Source organism: Talaromyces rugulosus, chromosome I (genome assembly GCF_013368755.1).
Source record: "Talaromyces rugulosus chromosome I, complete sequence".
Classification (NCBI taxonomy): Eukaryota; Fungi; Ascomycota; class Eurotiomycetes; order Eurotiales; family Trichocomaceae; genus Talaromyces; species Talaromyces rugulosus.
The window spans coordinates 5,825,691-5,840,855 of NC_049561.1; the positions used below are offsets into that span (position 1 = coordinate 5,825,691).

General features: G+C 49.3%; 7 protein-coding genes across 7 annotated transcripts; 4 read left to right on the forward strand and 3 right to left on the reverse strand.

The window, feature by feature from the left end:
• Positions 1–138: 138 nt before the first annotated feature.
• TRUGW13939_01988 (uncharacterized protein) lies at positions 139–3,866 on the reverse strand (the record flags this gene model as incomplete). The annotated part of the gene is made up of 4 exons (XM_035485184.1): positions 139–1,232; positions 1,285–3,417; positions 3,479–3,719; positions 3,780–3,866. 4 exons carry the CDS (start codon positions 3,864–3,866, stop codon positions 139–141), a joined length of 3,555 nt encoding a protein of 1,184 aa, XP_035341077.1.
• Positions 3,867–4,254: 388 nt separating this feature from the next.
• Positions 4,255–5,335, forward strand: TRUGW13939_01989 (uncharacterized protein; the record flags this gene model as incomplete). The annotated part of the gene is made up of 3 exons (XM_035485185.1): positions 4,255–4,386; positions 4,446–4,545; positions 4,605–5,335. 3 exons carry the CDS (start codon positions 4,255–4,257, stop codon positions 5,333–5,335), a joined length of 963 nt encoding a protein of 320 aa, XP_035341078.1.
• A 337-nt stretch (positions 5,336–5,672) lies between these two features.
• On the reverse strand, positions 5,673–7,268 carry TRUGW13939_01990 (uncharacterized protein; the record flags this gene model as incomplete). Its single annotated transcript, XM_035485186.1, has 4 exons — positions 5,673–5,811; positions 5,871–5,933; positions 5,994–6,696; positions 6,758–7,268. The coding sequence occupies 4 exons, from the start codon at positions 7,266–7,268 to the stop codon at positions 5,673–5,675; spliced, it is 1,416 nt and encodes a 471-aa protein (XP_035341079.1).
• A 353-nt stretch (positions 7,269–7,621) lies between these two features.
• Positions 7,622–8,731, forward strand: TRUGW13939_01991 (uncharacterized protein; the record flags this gene model as incomplete). The annotated part of the gene is made up of 1 exon (XM_035485187.1): positions 7,622–8,731. One exon carries the CDS (start codon positions 7,622–7,624, stop codon positions 8,729–8,731), a length of 1,110 nt encoding a protein of 369 aa, XP_035341080.1.
• Positions 8,732–8,820: 89 nt separating this feature from the next.
• Positions 8,821–11,835, reverse strand: TRUGW13939_01992 (uncharacterized protein; the record flags this gene model as incomplete). Its single annotated transcript, XM_035485188.1, has 1 exon — positions 8,821–11,835. The coding sequence occupies one exon, from the start codon at positions 11,833–11,835 to the stop codon at positions 8,821–8,823; it is 3,015 nt and encodes a 1,004-aa protein (XP_035341081.1).
• Positions 11,836–12,678: 843 nt separating this feature from the next.
• Positions 12,679–12,960, forward strand: TRUGW13939_01993 (uncharacterized protein; the record flags this gene model as incomplete). The annotated part of the gene is made up of 2 exons (XM_035485189.1): positions 12,679–12,693; positions 12,736–12,960. 2 exons carry the CDS (start codon positions 12,679–12,681, stop codon positions 12,958–12,960), a joined length of 240 nt encoding a protein of 79 aa, XP_035341082.1.
• A 618-nt stretch (positions 12,961–13,578) lies between these two features.
• TRUGW13939_01994 (uncharacterized protein) lies at positions 13,579–15,108 on the forward strand (the record flags this gene model as incomplete). Its single annotated transcript, XM_035485190.1, has 1 exon — positions 13,579–15,108. One exon carries the CDS (start codon positions 13,579–13,581, stop codon positions 15,106–15,108), a length of 1,530 nt encoding a protein of 509 aa, XP_035341083.1.
• Between the last annotated feature and the right edge of the window lie 57 nt (positions 15,109–15,165).

The window sequence follows — 15,165 nt, forward strand, 5'->3', positions numbered from 1 at the left end:
AATTTTACTCTCCTATGTTACTTTCCTTGAAACAAGCAATTGTATTTTCTTTCCACAAGCTCAATTGGCTGAGTATCGTTATGGGTGATTACAATGTATATAATACTAGCCTGCCAAGAATATCTATACAGATGAGAACTACTCCGAGTCACTTTCAATCACAAAGCCAGCCCGTCCCCTCCGCCGACTACTATTCACCGGCGCGTCATCCTCGTCCTGGTCATCATCGGTGAGAGTTGTAGAAGGATCTAGATCCTTATGTAGGTTAAGCTCCTTGTCAAGGTCCCACTCGTCATTCTCCGCTGATGTGGGAGGGGTATCATCGTGTTCACCGAAACCTTGGCTCGTGGAGGCTCCCTTTGAAGACGCATTCGTCTCACCGAGCCCTGTCATTAAAATATCATCATCCTCGTCGTGATCATCAGCGGGTTCGTCCATCTCAAACCCGCCACGGGAAACTCGTGGTTTTTTCCGAACTTCAGTATCGCTGTGTTCGTCGTCATCGTCTTCATCGTCTTCATCATCACTGATGCTAATTGATTTCCGAGTCGATTTCTTTTTCCCTTTCTCCATTTCCAGAGCAGCATCTTCTTCCAGTGCCTTGGAGACCAACACTTCTCGGATCCGCTGGGCCTGGGTCTTTCTGATGGCTTCCTCTTGCGCGAAAAACTCACGATCAGCGTCCTCGTCGGATTCTTCGTCGCTATCATGGACAAAGAGATCGCTCTTGATTTTGGCATTTCGTGCCCTGGCGTTTTCTTCGCGGTTACGCCGGCGTTCGTCCAGAGTGGCTTCGTCCAAAGGCTCTTTATCCTCATTACGTTGCCGTTTCCGTCTACTCTTTTTTAATTCTTCGAGTGCGTTGGACTTGGATCGTATATTCGGAGGAAAGAGCGGTCCGTCTGGGATCACGTCTTCTCCTTCAGAATCAGAACCAAAGGTAACGCCCAATGTCGTCTGAAATGTTTCTTTTGGTTCCGCTGTGGGTTTGCGTCGTATTTGTTGTCGAGGGTCAAGCCCATCATATTCAGTAACCGGGTTTTGTAATCCCCTGTCAATGATTGACTTGATATCCCCCAGCTCCGTCGAAGTCAGAGACGAGGGAACTATCCACAAAGCGCCCATGATATCCTCTGTACCCAAACGTTCCAGTCCGATCAATTGCATAAGTAAACGTAGCCTACCATTCTTGAACATGGCTGTTCGCATTGAATCGTCGTTGGATTTCACATCTGAACAAACAGTAAGTTCCAGCACATATTAAGACAAAATCGGGAGGCATACCTATAGTAGGACTAGGAGACTCTGGCGCATCGGGAGATTCTAGGCGTCGAATTTCGACTCCAGCCTCCCAAGAACTACGTTCAGCTGCTGCTGATCCCAGCAGCTCGCTTATCCATTTGACAATATCGGCTCGGCCATCCATGATCAGAGCTGCAACAATCACGCTCAATTTACTGTCTTGTGAAGTTCCCACGCGCGGGTGAACTTCCAGCTCAGCTGGTACTCTTGAGGCGCCGAGAGATATCGTTTGCTTCTCCTGGCCGTATTCTAGGAAATAGAGGGTAGAGTTGATCTTGCTAAAGAGCATTTCTGTGATAAGAGAAGACCGTTGGTCGAGTTTTTTAGTCATCCTTCTAGTCAGCTGTTTCACAAGTTCTTCCCAATCTCGGTAGATGGGCTTGGAATTATCCAGTGCACCAGGGCCCTTGATCATGCGATAGAAGATATTCAAAATATCGACACGCATGAGAAGAATACTCATCTCCTGCTTGAAAGCAACTCGATAGAAAAATCGATGTGCTCGCTTTAGTTGCTCATCATCAAGTTCACGATAATATGTGGTGAATTTCACAAAGGTATCGATGGTCTTTTGGTTGCAAAATCTGGCTGCAAACCGTTTAAAATCAAATGTTCTTTCTCTCGTGACCCGGGCAGCGTCTGCAATGTCTTCGTTTTCTGATGCGTTCTCCTCGTCATTTTCTGTGCCATTTTTTTCAGAGGCTTCTTTGGCTGCTCGTCTTGCTCTTCGTTTGGATCGAATCTGCATGTCCACGTTCTCTTTGGAATAGTTCTCAAGCATTCTCACGAAAACGTGTAAAAGTTCCGTGCAAGCATCAAGGTATCCAAGCCCTTGCTCATTGTAACCTCTTACCATTGCTAGAATTCGATCGTGTGTTGTTTCCTCGTAAAATATACGGTTCTGAATGTTCTCGGCAATTTCTTGATCCTCTTCAAGAGGCGATGCAGCCATCTCTTGGACCGTTAGCAGGATCTGGGTGAAGCAACGCATATTGGCATTCAGGTCCTGCCAATCTTTCTGGTCGAAACTATACTGCATGGCTCGATTCAAGAAAACAAATGTCTCTTGGTTGAGCACACTCGCAACAATAGAGTAACTGTCCGGTTCAAATTCTCTAGAAGTGCCTTTGTTTTTTTCATGTTCTTTCCGGCGGGTGCTGTGGCGTACACGCTCTGCCTGGAGAAACCAAGAAACCAAGTAAAGAAACTGCCGTGTGTGGATGTCGAGTACTCTGTCTGCTTCACGTTCGATAGCTTTTCTGACATGAGTGAATAAAGGGTTAAAGCCTGTATCCAAAAACTCTTCCACAAATGTGCGGAGAGTTTTAGTTGCAGTTGACGTGAGATGTGTTGTTAAATTAAAATCCCCACTGGCGACCTCAACCTCTTGTCTGCGGCCATGATGTCTGGGGCGATTCCACTTTTTTGTCTGGTCCATTTTATTGAGAGCAACCTGTCCGTCTTTCAAAACGTCTTGGCCGGAGACTGTCGAAACTTTTGCGTCGTCTCGTTTCACCCATATCATGGTTCCAAAACGTCCGTGTCGTGTTGGTGCATTCTTCGAGTACTCTCTCTTGACGCCGGTTTCTTTCCGGAGCAGATCGCTCAGTTCGTCCTTTCGTTTAACACTGCGCTGGACGTCATTCATAAACAACTTTTGCACGTCGATACCCTTGACGAGGTGAAACAAGATCTCTAGGAGGATCACGTCCTGGAAGCTGAAATCGTCTCCCATGTTGGAGGAAATGGTGAGTAGAAGTGCGAAAATATCCTGCTCTTGAAAAGCGTTTATGGTTGCAGATCTCGACGTTTCTTCTTCGTCTCCCTCAGCAGCCAGGCCTCTGGGTGGTGAAATCATGGCAACATTGCGGAAAATGTATAGCATCAGCTTCAAAATTCCCTCGTCCCTGTTCGTTCGGTCGGATCTCGAAAGCGCCAAACTCGGTAGGCCAATTTGAATAACGGCTCGCAGGGTCTCCAAGCCAGCATTTTTGTCTAGGATTCCTCGCTTGTAGTTGACCTGGGATTGCTGTAGGTATGGGGTGTGGCGGTGGTGGTTGACGGTCATTTGGCTGTGAATTTCCACTGGCCAGGTCAATGGGACCAATAATTCCACTAAAGGGGAAAACGTTAGTTTCCTTTTTGTTTTCTGTTCCGGGTATCCAAATCGCCTTACAACACGCCAGTGCAATTCTCGTCAAATGCTTCTTGGTATGACCATTGTTCTCGCGCCAGTGTGCAAGAATAGGCAGTAAATCGCCATTCACCAGATTCGACTCTCCTAAGCAACGCGCCACGTCCAGCCGATTCGTCTTGTCGTCGTACAGCCTGAGCCATTTTTTGATATCGCGCAAACAGGCCAAGGCGTCATCACCCAAGCAGTATTTCGATGCATCTTCGCCATTGAAGCCGCCGAGCTAGATTTGAATGTTAGCACTTCTATATAGAGTTGTGTGGATGAGAGTGCGATGACTGACCGCGGTGACGAGACTGTAGATATGGGCGCGAACTTCGGGGTCGACCACCTGGACATCTCGCCCTACGGGGGCAGCGTCGAGGTCCATTGCGACAAGTGTCCCGCTAGGGATCAGTTGATCATTGCGATAGGGCACTATTCACCACGTACAGTGTAGCAGCTCCTCCGATGGCTGATAGCGTCAAGTGCGTTGAAAGTTCGACAGACTCCAGAGAGAAGGTGTAAATACGCCCAGAGGCCAATGGGAGCCGGGTCAGACGCGTCGACGCGTTTCCTCTAATTATTACTATTTATAGTTAGCGCAGAAATAGCGGCCTTTAGGCTTTTGACCGAGAATAGCCGGTGACGTCGGCCGGCTCGGCGGCGGCATGTGCTCGGCTGGTCGGTAAGACCATAGTTAATTATCTCTTTCCTCCACCAAGCTATCTCCTGCAATAATACCTGGTCAATCACGCAGTCGCCAACATACTACAGCAATGCTCTCTGCTGCGATTCGAAATGGCGCTCGCCGCCAAGCCCCAATGGCTACTCGGTCGTTCAGCACCACGACAAACAAGCTCGCTGCTGCCGAGGTTCGCAAGCTAGGTGTTATCGGAGCAGGGCAGATGGTCAGTTGTTTGATGATGGAATGTCACACGAATGAGATTTCTAACGGATGGGATGGCAGGGTCTCGGTATCGCTTTAGTAGCAGCCCAGAAAGCTCAGGTGCCCGTCACTCTGATTGATAACTCGGACGCTGGCCTACAAAAGGGCCTTAAGTTTGCCGGTAGGGAATCGTCCCCCGTATATACGGTTGTACCAGCGCAGTCCTTACTCTGTACACAGATAAATTGCTCGAGAAAGATGTTGCCAAGGAACGCATCACTCGCGAGATTGCAGACCAAGTGCGTGGTCGTCTTACCCCCAGCACCAAACTCGAAGATCTATCGGATGTCGACTTTATCATCGAAGCCGTGCCCGAGATTCCCGACCTGAAAACGTCGATATTTTCGCAACTTGCTCAAATCGCGCCAAAACACGCCATCTTGGCCACCAACACATCCTCCATCTCCATTACAAAGATTGCCGCCGCAACCTCCAAGGATCCCACCGACCTCCAAGTTTCATCCCGTGTCATCTCAACGCATTTTATGAACCCCGTCCCCATCCAAAAGGGCGTCGAGATTATCTCGGGCCTGCAAACTTCGCCAGAAACCCTAGAGATCGCGCTCGAATTTGTCAAGCGCATGGGCAAAATCCCCGCCGTGTCTGCCGACACACCCGGATTTTTGGCCAACCGCATCCTCATGCCATATATCAACGAAGCTGTCATCTGTCTCGAGACTGGAATCGGAAGACGCGAAGATATTGACACTATCATGAAATACGGCACAAATGTGCCCATGGGTCCGTTGACGCTGGCCGATTTCATTGGTTTGGACACCTGCCTGGCTATCATGAATGTTCTCCATGGCGAGACCGGTGATAGCAAGTACCGGCCTTCGGGACTGCTGAAGAAGATGGTGGACGCCGGCTGGTTGGGTAAGAAGAGTGGCAAGGGGTTTTATGATTACTGAGCCTCTTTTTTGATTTAAGGATTATTTATACCATATATTTGATTAATGAACATAAAATAGATAGTAAGGCAGCAATCTACGGTATATGAGGATTGTACATCAATTCGTTTGATACTTTACTGGTTATCAATGACCACTACTAATAATATCCAAGGACAGGTTTATAAAATGAAATGTAGAAAAGATTACATGTAAGAGAAAAAAAAGGCAGATGATAATGTTGGACCATATACATGCAAATTCTGGGTATCATACTGCTGTCCCTAACTTTAAAATAAAATATAAATAAAATGTGTCCCAAAAAAACGCCTAATAAGTAAATAAACAAGCCCCAATACTAACCAGCCTTGGAGAATTTTCTCCCAGCCCATGCAGAACCATACTCAAGATATTCTTGTCGAGTGATTGCGGCTGTTTTGAGCTCTTCTCGGTTCGTAGCAAATCGTGTTGCGCCTCGCCATGTGGAACGGATAGGACTGTTGGCATGGTTAGGTTATGAAGGACAGTGGGAAAAAAATGACAGTGAAGAACTTACTCATTTGGTCGTCGCACGCGGACAATACACTCGGCTGTTGCTATTTGGCGAAGTTCAGTCTCCCTGGCAGTTTATTAATAAATGATTCAAGCATATAAATCCAGCACAATGGTAAAAACATACAATCTTTCCATGAATCCAGGAAGGAGTGCATTCCCTCCAACCACCAAAATGTTGGCCAGAAAGGCAGGATGGAGACCTGTCGGCAAGACAGACAGACTCTGCAGGATGAGTTCAGGGATGCCTGTTTGTCTCATCCCGATATCCGACGGGTTAAACAAAATCTCCGGTACAGCAAAGCGTTCATTCCCAAGGACCAGGAAATCCTCTGCCACGACATCACCAGATCCCGAAAGTAGGTTGTTTCGCTTCTTCACATTCAGCAATGGGTCATGAGACCGGACGAAGCCCTTTCTGTTAGAACTTGGGTCCGGAAGGACATAATCAACCACAATGCCTTCGCTTGGCTGAGCTTGTCCCCGTGCCTTTTTGGCTTTCCATGTACGTTCCATGTCTCCGGCGAAATCACTCGACACGTAACAGACAGCCTCCTTGACATCATTCATGATATGTGTCTCGTCCAACATGTTGTATTGCCGCATGGAAACCATTTCCTTCAAATAATTGGTGAGGTGTTTGCCGCCTAATTCGAAGCGTCGAATCCCGCGCTGGAGCGGTTGTCCTTTGTATACGGGGGTGACGATGGTGTGAGAATAGCCAGAATCCACAACCAGCAGACATTCGATCGGCGTGGGTGTTGACTCGGAGGTTTCCGTCACGTCTCCAAATAAGACATGCATATCGTTCCAGGCATTCAGTGTAGGGCCTACAAAAGCAAGAGTTAGAACAAATTTAACCAACGACGAATAGCACCGCTTGGGACTCACCAGCTATCCTTGCATAGGCACCAAACCCCCACTCTTCCATGACCATCTCGTCCGCATTCTTCTGCAAAGCAGGTAGTCCATTTGGCGTATCCGTCAGAATCAGTGTCGTCTCCTCTGGATTCGCAATTCGCGCCTCTTTCGTCCGAGCAGTCTTCTCATCGAAAAATGACTGTTCCCAAATCTCCTTTTGCGCCTCCCAATTCACCAAGTATCCCTTTTCCACGGGCCGACGAAAAGCGACCTCATTCCAGTCCGAGATGTGTGTGGAAAGCTGGGCGCCGACAAAGACGCGGTTGTCGCGTGTCTTGGCCAGCGCATTGGGTACTGTCACGCATGTGGAGAGTGCCTCCTCCTCATCTTGTGGTGGGTTATGGTCATATGGAGCATATCCTGCCTTGATCGTGTACGCGCCATTGTCGATGATGAATGTTTTCTCGGGAAAGGGCTGGACTTTTGTCGCAGCTGCGGCGGCGGCCTGCTTCGGGGTACCGCGGGCTTTGGAGGTACCCATGCTGTTTCTTCCTCTATTGATTCGGTGATACGCAGGGGAAAAAAGGCGGGTTAAGCTGTATTCATTGCGCGGCGTTTTAAAAGCGTGGTGCTTTCGACCTTGACTGGCAGCTTGACGTGTCGGCAGGGAGGAACTTTGGAAAGATCGGCCGCAGCTTGTAGAAAAAGGAAATTAGGGCAGACTCGCAGGGTTTCGCGACAGTTTGCATCTCCCAGCCCGGAGTGGGGCTCTCTTTAAAAAAAAGTAGAGGGGACCCGCCAACGATCGCCAATTTCAATCTACCAAGACACCAGAATAGAGAAACAAGAAAACAAAAGACTATCTCCAGAGCCTCCTGGCGCACCAACACAAAAATGTCTGAAAAGCTCTTCCGCCTCCTCAAAACCGCCGTTGTCCTTTCGGAGCAGTTCCAGGCGACACTGGACACTACCCCGCAAGCAGAAACAACATCAACAAGCACAGGAACCACCACAGATCCGCTGGTTTTGCTGTCAGATAGCGCGAAAACGCTGCGATCCCAGGTCACCAAGCTATCCCTGCTTGCAATCACCTCGCCGTTCACGCCATCCGCAATCTCCACCGTTGTCGGCGCTGCCAACGACTCGGCCCTGCCGTCTCTCGTAACCGCCGCACTCTTGCTCACGCCCGGCGAGTACACACGAGCATTTACGAGTGAAGCAAGAGTATTAGCCAAAACCGCCCTGAGAGAATTCTCAACGCTCGTCGAGGAAGTCCTCCGATTAGCGAATCGGCACGAAGCAGGTGCCTTGATTGCAACCCAAGAACTGCCCGCAGCAGACAAAGATGTCATCACATCTCGTACGGGGAGGGTTTGGGATGCCTGTGATACCGTGATTGATCTTGTCTCCAAGGGTGTGGTTGGGTTCGTGGCTGGTCGGGTTCAGCAGTGGCATGATCTAATCAAAGATGCAATAAACGAGTTGGAGGAATGGGACCCGGAAGACGATACAGATTTCGACGATCTTTTGGGAAGTGGCGACGAGGATGGTGAAGACGACGACGAAGACGACGACGATAAAGAGCCTACACAAGAAGAAAAGAACCAAATCGAGGCCCTTCACAAGCAGAAAAAATCGTCACTCCGCGTTATCAAGCCCATTGCACAGATCTACCCGGCCATCATTTCAAACAGACTCAAAAAGAAGGGGGGGCTTACAGCTTCAAAATCGCAAATACAAAAATTAGAGTCTCTATCTTCCGATCTTCAGTCTATACCAGGTCATGTCGATGAAGCTGCGGGTTCTCTGTATGAAGGCAGCGTGACGGATTCAGTTCGCTACCTCCGTTTGGCCAAGACGACTGCTGAACGCGCGATTCAGCTTGTCAGCTTACCATGGAGAGATGAGAATGATACAAGTAATGCTGAAGACAAAGAGGATAAATTTACTGTTTGGTCCAGGACTTGGATGAAAGTCATGGCCGATGTCATACAGGACGCATAATTTTTAAGAGCTGCGGCATAAATCAAGATCGATTTAACTTCTAAAAATACAAGCTATCACTAGCGACTTCTTAACGATATTCTTAACTCCTAAGAGTCATCAGCAACCCCCCACTCGTTCAATTCATCTACTGTGATTCTCCCCTTCAACCATTCCAACACAGCTTCGGTTCCCTTTTGAACAACCTGCCACCGAGGAACGCGAAACGTGTTTCCAGCAACTTCAAACCTTCTCAAGGGCGGCTCGTTACGTCGCAGCAAGCCAATTCTGGGGGGCAGAAAGTCGATACTGTTATTACTGATATCCAACACTTGCAGACCTTGCACGTGTTCAAACTCGATACTGGAAATCTGGTTATCGGATGCAAGATATGTAGTCAGGTTCTGGTAGTGGCTTCGAACAAAAGGAAGAGGTCCGGAAAGGCGGTTGTTGGATATGTCAAGAAACTTGAGAGCAGGCGCGGTGAAATTTTCAAGCAATGAATCGGCACTTGTTAAGCCACATCCATTCAAAGTGAGACTTTGCAGTTGCGGAAGAACCACTCCTTCTTCTGGGAAGATATCATTGGATTTCAGCGGATTTTTCGATAGGTCAAGCTCAATTAGGGTTGTTGCAATCAAGTTGAGCGCGAGGGAGGGGAAACTTTGCAGTTTGTTGCGTTGAATATATAGATATTTGATATCGTGGGAAGAGAGCAATGGCTTCAGCTCTCCAACCTCCAATTCTGTCATCTCGGTACCTGATCGGTCAAGAACACCTCCAGATTTCATTTTCCAACGGTTGAGATGGCTTGGGCTTTCCGGCGCCAAAGTAAACTCGGTTGCCACAGACCCTTCGTCATCATCTTCGCCGTAGCTGTATTCATCCTGCCCTTCACCCTTGGATTTTCCACCATTCACTAGTGCCGGAGAACAGCGATTACGTAAATCATTCTTGAGGTCTTCGGTATCCATTGTCAAGAATTTTCTCTCTCGGAGAGGATTGTTCGCAATGCGGAAACTAGTCAGGTTTTCCATCAAGCCAACCCGTTCTTCCAATGCCCTCAAGTCGTTGGCTGTCAGATCCACATATTTCAGGTTTTCGAGATCGAGGAATCCATCTGGCAACTCTGTGATCTTGTTTTCTTCTGCTGATATCCTTAAAAGTGATCGACATGCGGATAGAGAGGGAAGAGATTTGAGCCGATTGGCGTGGACCAACAACATCTGTAGACTAGGAAAGTCAAATGACTCCCCTGATGACAGATTTTCTAGCGAGTTATAAGCAACATTCAACACTTGTAGGTTTCCAAAACCGGTAATGTCTGATCCCATCAAGGTGCCGTGAAGTTTGTTTCGAGAGGCATTTAACTCGACAAGAGGGAGGTTGTGCAGGTATTCAAATGGCAAAGCCGTTAACTTGTTCTCGGCAACGTTCAAGTTTTTCAAACTCTTTAAACTGGACAGTGTCTCTGGCAAAGCATTGATGTGATTCCCGTGCAGGTCCAAGGTTTCAAGGTTATCAAATTGGCCAATGACAGACAACAACGATCCTTCCAAATTGTTGTTTGCCAATTTGAGGTCTGCAAGGCGTTCAATTTCTGCAAGCAACGCAATATCTCCCATCTTCAACTTGTTGTTGGATAGGTTGAGGGAAGTCAATCGTTGTAGCCGCCTCAATCCCAAAGGTAGAGACTGCAGGACATTTCCATGAAGATCCAAGACCTCTAGCCCTCCGAACTGGTTCCCCTTACTATCTTCGTCCATCTCAAATTCTTGTGGATCAATATCTGGAAAGGCCTCATCCGGTAATGAGACAAGCTCATTGTCCGCTGCAATAAACTTGACAAGGTCGACACTTTCGTACCAGTCTATGCTGCTATTTGGATCGTAGTCATACATAGTCATGACTTCGTCTGGTATGGTGGACAACCCCATTGCGGCAATATTGAGAGAACCAGTTTGCCTAGCGGTGTCTACCTTCTTTTGAAGTACTAACTGGTTGGAGTCCTTAGGGAGTTGGTTGAACGGATCTTGGATATCCGGCTGATCCCAATGGTCAACAGCATTTTTATTGACACTACTTTGTCTCGAGGCTTTTCTGGCAGCCTTGGCCTTGGCAATGCTTTCACGTAATGCGTTTGAAGACTTGGACGCCTTCCGCGCTTCTAGCACGGGGTCCGCAGGAGCCTGGCTCGAACTTGTTGAAGACGTCTTCGATACGGTCGATGACGGCGAAGTCACATTTGAAGAGAAGTTGGACGATGGTTTTCTCGCTTTCTTTACCGAAAGTGATGGGGAAGGCGCTTCGTCAGGAGTTGGTTTTGCAAATGTCGAGGTGATTGATGGTCGCGGCTTAGCCTTTTCAACTAAGCCTTTACTTTCATTAAAAGCCATTGATCTTGTGGGTAGGGTCTCTGCGCGCTTCAAGGATAGTCCAACAATTGATCTTCTTTTCTCCAATCCACTGCTCTGCCGGGGGGTTGGCTTGGTCGATGCCGCGGGTTTGATTCCGCTCTGTTGTGATATCGAACTTTGACCCTGGTTAGACACCAATGAGAGTCTCGAGGAGGTACGTCTGACGCCCGACGGCTGCGGGAGGGCTAGATCATCAGGGCTGTTATACTGTGATGACCTCGACGGAGATCGAGAATGTTCATTCATGGAAGAAGCAGGGCGAGGCGGGGGCCCCATCAAGGAGTCTGGCGAGAAAAGGCTAATTTTCCTGCTGCGTGGAGAAGGTGAAGGAGGAACTCGTGATAGCGTTTCGATTGTGCGATCCGAAAGCGACGGACGCGAAGAGGTTTGTGTCTCGCTGGAATCATCGTCAATTCCCCACGGCTCGTTATCGGTATCGACTGGAGACTCGGAGTCCTCGTTGAAGCTTTGTAGCGCCTGGACGGATTCACGACGTCCGACATAAGGTAGCGAGGGTTTGCGATTCAGGGCCTCTGTCGATGGCCTTCGTAGGCGGCGAATGTCAACTCCAGAGTCGGCCTGGAGCCGTTCTCTCGAGGGAGAAGGCCTAATAATAGACTTTGGTCGTGTGCTAGTCGTCGGCAAAGGTATTCTGGACACCGGACGGGGAATCCCACTTGGGGGCTTGAGGGATCTGCTTTGGTCCATTGCGACTGGGTGGGACAATCATGGAACTGCTGCTTAGTGAATATTGAGTTTCGATCGAACCATGGCCGGTCGCAAGTCAGGATCAAGAAAATCGCATAGTACTATCATGCGGCACAAAAAATGTTTTTTATGGGGGTGTAGAACCGCTGGGTTGGAGAGCCACCCCCCTGGGAAGGCAGCTAGCACACAACAGTAATAGCACTTGGCTGACGCACTGGACAGAGCTTTTTCCGGTCTAGGTACGATTCAGAGGATCTCGATTGACAGAAACGATAGGCACGAACAAGAATAATAGGTTGAGCGTAAGTTGCGAGTTGCGGACTATCCTTGCCTGGGCGGGTTAGGTCGCTGCTAGATCACAGCGCGGAGAGCAAGGAGTTCGGCCGCGCCTTCCCCACCGCTGATCGCGTTTGCCAATCACACCAGGAGCAGCTGCTTGGTTTAATGACTCTATTTAATATTGTTTCGACGAGTTATGTTAGAAGCTGCAGTTCCTGTCGATTGTTATTTTACCGCCTCCTGTGTCATGCATGGAGGTTTCAATGTTTGTTGTGCTGCGTCCACTGGTGTGATGACTGATATATATCTCATCCGACCCGCTCGCCATTCGCGGTGAATGAATTGGGCTGGGTGTACATGTAGTTGGTGCATATTGAATATATGATAGTCGATGTGAAAGTACTCGGTAGAAAAGAATTGATAAGCCAGAACCATATGTATACGAGGCGCAACATCTATCAATTGACATGAGGACACCTGAAGAGTTCGGCCATTCTCCATCCCACAAGCAGGTTATTCAAAAGGCGAATGGTTCTTCATGGCAAGCCATAGCGAGTAGCCAATATGGAGGTTCGCATCGTATGTTCAAAGGTCATGTTCTCAGAAGTTGATGTCACCTAGCCTGTCGAAATCAGCTCGGCCAAAGACGAACGGACAGTGCTTGCAGAACTGGCCACGCTGCTTGCTCACATTCCTTGGGTCGAGCTCATGCCCGAGCACGGCTGGGGACGTCCATCTCAGCCCTACCTGGCATGGACTGGACTGTGCGGTTGCCGGCTCAACGCAGACATTCCAGAGGCAGAAGCAGCAATTGGCGCTGGGGCAACCATTGTTTACATCACGTGATGCGAGAACGGCTGGTCCCCGCGCTAAGCGACGGCCAGCACAGCCACTGATTGGCCCGCGGCGGGCGGTGACATTCCCATGCGTGGCCGGGCTCACGTGGTTGGCCGAGGCCGGCGGTGGGGCGCGCGATTGGCTCTCCCAGCCTCCTCGTCACCTGCCAGGCACAAGTACAATAGTATCACCGCCGCCAGCTGACCGTCCAGCTTGCTCTCCGACTTCCATTCCTTCTGCTACCTATCCCGCCTCTGCCCTATCCTTCTGCCTTCCATACCGCGAATCCTTCCATACCTCGCGCTGCCTCTATCTCGGAGTCTGCTTTGTGTGTATGTTGTGTCGTGGCAAACTGCACGTGCATATCCTCGATTGTGCCCGTATCAGCCCATACCTATCGATAAGCGGACGGCTATCGTCATTGCATCAGCCGAGAGACATCAACGGCCATTGATTATTGATGCGACCCTTTGAAACGGCCTCCCTACTCTATTCTTAAAGAGTGGATTCTGGAGCCAAGGCAATTATTTCGGTAAATATCCCCGCGACTAATGCAAACTCATCCGATCACTAATCCCATCTTTCAGGCACCATACTCCTCAGCTGCTCATCTAAACATTGCCGGTTATGTCTCAGGACTCGGACTCTCGCTCACAGGCCTCTTTGGCTCCTGCTGCAGAGATCATAGTTCCGAGCACGCCACCACGCCGATCCATTCTTTCGGCATCCCCAGATCTAAAGCCAGTGCGCGATACCAACGATAACAACAAACATGCCGGGTTCTGCTCACCGCAGCCTGCATCCTCGTCTGAAATGACTCCACCGCCCTCGTCTCAAGTGCATGCTCCTCTGCGCCGCCGATCGCACACCAGATCCAGATCAGATTCTGGCTCCCATGTGGTCATCCCGGCTTCTCCTCCTAGTGGATCTCTAGAAAAATCACTCTATGCTGCTTATGGCGCTGCGGAGAATTTGCCCACAGCTGAAGAGATCGATGCTGCAGGTGATCTCCAGCTTCGGACGATAGCCAAGGACCTCTTGGGCGTAGCGCAAGAGGCTCGCATGTCGGCTCTGCACTTCAAGCTACAGAACAGTCTTCTTTCCTTCACAAGCAACGAAGCCATTAAAAAAGCAGAAGTTGAACACCAATTGGCTCGAAGAGAGGTCGAGATTCTTCAGAGTGCAGAGTACCAGAGCCGCCGTGGCATGTCCAGTTCTCGGACACCTCGGCTGTCCCCAAGTCCACAGCTAAACGCTTCTTTGAAAAGAATTGAAGAACTGGAGCGAACCAACGCCAAATTAGAGGAGAGACTCTTGAATGCGAAGAAGCTCATTAAAGAAAAGATGGAGGAAGGAGACTTCAAAAACGAGTCACTTAAGGACGAAAATGGGCGTTTGAAGAAGCGTATTAGAGATAACCGCGAGCATCTGACTCGCCTCCTCGACACAGGCTCATTGTCTCCCAGCACTCGTTCTGAATTCCAAACCCCACAAAGAAAGTCCTCGGCCAGATTCCCAGACAGTGCACGTACACAAGCGAGCAACCGTGGTGGCAATCACGATGCCTTTGCTACTCTTCTGGCTGCCGATCGTGTGTTACATGGAGATTCTACAACCCTGTCACCCGCAAAATCTCGCCAGCCGAGGCATAATCATGGAGTCTCACACGTACGGGGGGCTCATTCTATGTCTTCTTTTCCAACGACCCCACGGCATTCTTCTACCGTTGATGATACACAATACATAACTCCTGGGAGCCGACCTAGAGAGAGACCTGTCGAGCATACCCCTGATCAAAGACAGACCCGAGGACAAGGAAGCCGCTACGATCGTGATAGCACAATTTCCGCCTCTGATGCGGAAGAAGTCGTTACAGATGAAGACCTCCCAGCTTCTCAGGCTAGCTCCCTTGCCACCAGTATGCTCCGCCGTCAACCCGAGGCCAACCAAAAAGAGCAACCCCCAGCACACAACCTCAACAAGGCCAACACACTATTCCAGACAAAGCTTTTTGGCCAAGTGAGAAAGGCAGGAGTTGAGCGGCCAGATGCAGCTTCACAGAAACGCAAAAGATCATTTGAAGAACTAGGCCCGGCGTTGAAAAAACCCAAGGATGTCGGCCTCGGTATTGATTCGTGGAAGGTGTCATCAGCATGATTCGATACTGTCTTCATTTCCAGTTTACCCTGGATTTGCATCTCTTTTCTCAGAGGT